Raw genomic sequence first — 4,919 nt, forward strand, 5'->3', positions numbered from 1 at the left:
AGGAATTCCCTCCCCACCTCTGCCTTGCTGAGAAGATGTCTGTGTATTAGCTAGCAGACCACCTGCTGGCTACGGTCCGTGCTGAATCAACGGGTAGAATCAACAGGGAGCATCAATAAGTAGCTGGTAATGTCCCTCTGTTGTTTTCATAATTGGGTGATAAACACTGTTATCAGTTCCCTGCTGGGCTAATCACAGCATCCTGCCAGAGCCTGGCCATGCCCGCCCCCCCCCCTCCCCCCAGCTCCATGCTGTAGAAGAAAGGGAGGGCTGTTCTAGCAGCCCCCTGTTTTTAGCCTGAGTCACTGCAGGCATGTGCTTGCATTTCTGGGGTGTCTGTCCAGTTACAAAATGGATTTAGCCTAGCCAGGTTAAAGTATCCTGCAAACATTGAATCAATTCAGGCTCAGGGTTTTTGAATGTCTGTTCCTAGCCCTCTAGTTATAGCAGTTATAGTTATATTTTCTAGCTGTCGAACCCTGACTGTGATCTCATACTCTTTGAGAGTAAGATTAACCGTGCTAAAGGCAATAGAATTACAGCCTTTTAATATCTGGGCAAGTAAGATCAAAATAGGGCCATAAAATTAGCAGTCGGCTAAAACCAGTAGCTTTCATTACTATTACCTCAGTTTTCCAACTCAGCTGAGCACAGTTTAGGTTTCAGCCTCTTATGATAGCTGTATATCACTTCTCAGGCCCTCCAAAATTCCTGCCGCAAAACAAAGTCAAGACCTTGATGAGCCTAATATTCCAAGATACCTGAAAACCATCTTCAAGTACTGAACCTTAAACTTACAAACATACTTTTAGCTGCACAGCAATTAGGCATATTATCAATGTCTTATGGTTGAACTGATTGTCTTATATTTTCCATCTCTCAATAATTGTTTTACAAACCAAGCACATTGTGAGCTTGGAATGCATTTTTGTGATAGGTGAGTCTTCTCCTTTAGTAATATACATTTCTGTTTGGTGCACTGAAATGTTGTGTTGTCAACCCCCAATGTTAAAAAAATTACAAGATTTAAATACATAATAAATAGTAGATTGTTCTTCTCTGCCTTCTTTTTTCTGAACTTATAAGTCACTTGCTGGTTATATTGTCAAGCATCTTACCCACATTTGCAAAAGGTATAAGCTTGCTTTTCTTAAAATACAGTAACTATTTTTATGTAATCACTTCCAGCACCTGGGCTGTTTAAGAAAATGCTAATGTATATATCATGAGACTTGCAATAAAACCACAAACGTAGACAACAGTGGGCACGCTGTCTACACAAGACACTTAATGTGCAGTAACCTAATAACACTGTGCAGTAGCGTGTCACAGCACAGACAGTTCTAATATACTACTGCACAATATTATTAGGCTTCTGTGCAATAACATCACTAAAAAGTATTTCATTAAACAAGTACTAAATTAAATGTGCAGTAAGTACTGTGTATTAATGAACGCATAAATGTGGTCAGTGAGAATGAGATGAACTTTCTCCTGTTCCTAATCATTTTGAGCCCCTACAGTATTTGATGGGAAGAGATCAGTTGCTGATATAGAAACTGGTTCAGATAAATGAGAGGTTTTAAGAATTTCACGGATGGACTTTCTAACGGGAATTTGTTACATTCCAATAGTAAGTCCTTATAGCAGCTGCCTATGAGAGTTGGCCCCTCACTTTATTTAAACTCTCAGTCATGCTGGGAGCTTTAATGGCTTTAGTGGTGTGTGAAATAGGGGCAAACCTGTGATGCTATTTATGTCTCCTGTGGCATAAAAAACTAATTCAAAGGAACAAAATAATGTAAAAGCTCCATAGAATTAGTTAAAGCATATTCTCCACATCTACTTTGTAAGTTTGGCAGGACTGCAATGCAAAGTTTTTTGGCAATATAAAGGGGTGGTAGGACTCAGTCAAATTTGGTCCAAGGATCATCAAAATTTTCCAAAATTTTCCAGGGGGTTCTTTTGTGACTAATATTTTTTTGTGGGGTGCTCTCAAGTCTACTCTTGAAGCAAGTGAAAGACCACCAGATTGTAACACAGCATGTCATCTTCTTGTGACAAGATATTGCAACCTTGCATTACCCAGCTCCTTTGGCCCAGTATGAGCAGTACAGGGTTTCCTCTTCAAAGACTCCCAGTGGTAGGGATTCTGGCAGGTCTCCTCTCCCTTCCTCCCCATCCCCTCAATCTGTTACAGTGAGGGAGAAGCCCTGTGCTGCCACTATTCAGACATAGGAGCCAGACAACACAGCTCTGCACCATGTAGTGTATCTGGGGGCAGGAGACTTAGTGGAGCAAACAAAATAATTCCTCTGTGCTCAATTTGCTTGCTATGCCTCTGTCTTGTTTTATCACCAATGTTTTCAAGTTGTAATACTGTGATATAAATAATATGATTATGTGGAAAGGGAAAATCAAGAAAAAAATGTGAGGCACAGCAGGCAGACTTCTAGAAATCTGTTTGGTCACACCTAAATGAATGCTTTCACTGTGTTTTCTGTCCAAATCTGTGGTCTCAATTCAGGTTCATGGGCCAAGAATAACCCAAAGAGTACTACAATACCAGAGAACTAGAGACACTATTCTATTTAAATTCTTGCAATATTTTACTTATCCATGTTCTGATATCATTGTGCTTTCTTCCAAACAAAACCAGATGGAGAACTTTCCATACCAAATGAAGAAGGAGCTTTAGAGAATGGGCAGGCTCTGGGCTCTGGACAAGCTATGGGCTCCAGCCAAGCTTCACTATCATCCCTAGCAGAATTGGAATCAGGCTCAGCATCTGGGGAACCCTGTACATATGAGGTGCTCCCAACCACAGAGATCATGGATGGGACAGGTAACACTTCAGTTTTCATTCAAAGATATGGAGATACTTCTTTGTTAGGGGCTTTTAGCTGTTTAAAAATGAATTATGTTGCTTTTCAGTTTTTTACTTTTGATGTCTAAGACACAGGGGTGTTGTTTGCATACAGGAGTAGATATAAGCCAGAACCAAAATCCAGGACCCAAATACTTCAGAACCTGGAAAAAGTTTGGATCCAAGCTTCATAATTTGGTCTTGTCTGTACTCAGGATGGGGAGTGGGGTTCCCATCTTTCTTAAATATACTATGAGTGAGTAAATTGCAGAAATTAGTATGCAAGCTAAAATTATAGCTTATGCAGTGCAAATGTGGAAATTGTATAGAATTAATGTGTTTCTGATGCTATTGTATTGTATTTGCTCTTTGCAAAGAAGATTGTATAATAAGAGCAAAAGTAAGGCAAGTTTGCATACTTTTGTGTGTCAGACATGAATTTTATGCTTCATTAACTAATTTAACTGATCGAAAAATGATGGCTAATACCAAATGGTCAACAGATCTGTGGAACCCTCACACCAATCACTGAGGTAGAAAAAGGGTATTTATCTTGTGGCCAAAATGTTAAAAACTCTTACATCTTAGAATGGCCTCACCTCCTTCCAGGATTGCAGATTAGTTCCTCAAGTGCCAGTTTTTCAATGAGGAAAGTTCAGCAAAGGAGTTTTCCATACAGAAAATAAAGTGAAATGATGAATCTAACAGTTACTTGGATGTACTGGATCACTTACCAAAAAGTCCTCTTCACATGAAAACTAAAGTCTAATTATGAATGATTGAGTGATAGCAGTCACATTAGCATTAGATTTCCTTTAAAAGGGTTTGAGTTTCAATTTGTGTAGGAAGTAACATTGAGAAGCCTGGGTGACCATGCAAACCTCCAAGCCCACTAAATATGTCACAAGGGACCACAAGTTTTCTGAAGTGATTTTGATTGCTTCTTGTTTCTGTTCAGAGCAGACCTATCCTTTTAATTTTCTACAATATTCTATTTTTCTGGTCCTGGAGATGCAAAGGAATGTAAAAACGGGGGGTAGAGCAACCATATTATTATTAGTTATTATTAATCTGAACATTGAAATGATAGGTTTAAATTTTGGACCAAGATAATTTCAGCTTTTATATATTAGATCCAATCCATCCATCCTTGGTTCGCATGCTGAAGACTGTACATTCTCCCAATCGAAGCAAGAAATGTTATGCAAGGAAGTTCTAACTTTGTGGATTTAAAAGTAAGACAACTCTAAGGAGGCCTTTGCTAGAGATCTTTTTATAACTTCAGCCTTGGAAGCCAAATTAAACAGGAACTGCCTTAGTGTTCTGGTTTGGTTTTCTGCCTCTGTTGACCTTGTGGTAGTTAAAATGGAATATATTAAGGTGCAAAATAAGTCTTCTAATGTTGCTTGGTTGAATCTAGAGCAAATCTACTGCCTTTTTTCAGAATTTTTCCTGATTTGCACCAGTGTAAATGAATCCATAATTTGGCTAGATGTGATTAGAGACATGATATTCCAGTTGCTAATGGTTACCAGTGACATGAAGAAGTTAAAAGCTACAGTTTTGCCTTGCACCTGCCAGAGAAAAGCTATTCGATTAAACTGTACAACAGCAACAGCATAATAACTATCTCTGTATCTGCTATTTTGAGAGGCAGAGTGCTAGAAAAAGAAGCAAGTAGAATCACAACACCATTCAAATAATAGTAGGCTAAAAGCTTCCCCAGTGCTGAAAGGGCTCTGGTTCAGCAAAGAAGCTACAATAAGGCAGCAGGGCTTAGACAGAAGTTCAGGACCTGCTCTAACTCATGGTGCTTTACATAAAGCACCATAAGTTAGAGCACTCTCCCTGCTTCCCCCTACTACCCCCAACCCAACAGACATTTGCCTTTTGGGTAAGGAGGGATTGAGCCTGCCTGCACCAGCCTTCCTGGCAAACAGACAGGGGTGCTGCAGCAGCCTCCAAGGACACTACCAAACTGCCCTGGTCCCCAGCCCTGTCTCCTCCTCCCCTTCCCCCCCCCCCCCCCCCCTCGCCCCCCCACCGGCGCGCG

At 40.2% G+C, this 4,919-nt stretch overlaps 1 protein-coding gene across 12 annotated transcripts in view; it reads left to right on the plus strand.

The window, feature by feature from the left end:
• PHACTR1 (phosphatase and actin regulator 1) overlaps positions 1–4,919 on the plus strand; it is a 471,624-nt gene that overhangs the window by 369,496 nt on the left and 97,209 nt on the right. For all 12 annotated transcript variants that reach the window (XM_025206234.1, XM_025206235.1, XM_025206233.1 and 9 more), the window contains one exon: positions 2,660–2,845. In XM_025206234.1, coding sequence (XP_025062019.1) covers positions 2,660–2,845 — 186 coding nt within the window. The remainder of the gene's footprint in view (positions 1–2,659; positions 2,846–4,919) is intronic.

Source organism: Alligator sinensis, unplaced genomic scaffold (assembly GCF_000455745.1).
Source record: "Alligator sinensis unplaced genomic scaffold, ASM45574v1 scaffold253_1, whole genome shotgun sequence".
Lineage (NCBI taxonomy): Eukaryota > Metazoa > Chordata > Crocodylia > Alligatoridae > Alligator > Alligator sinensis.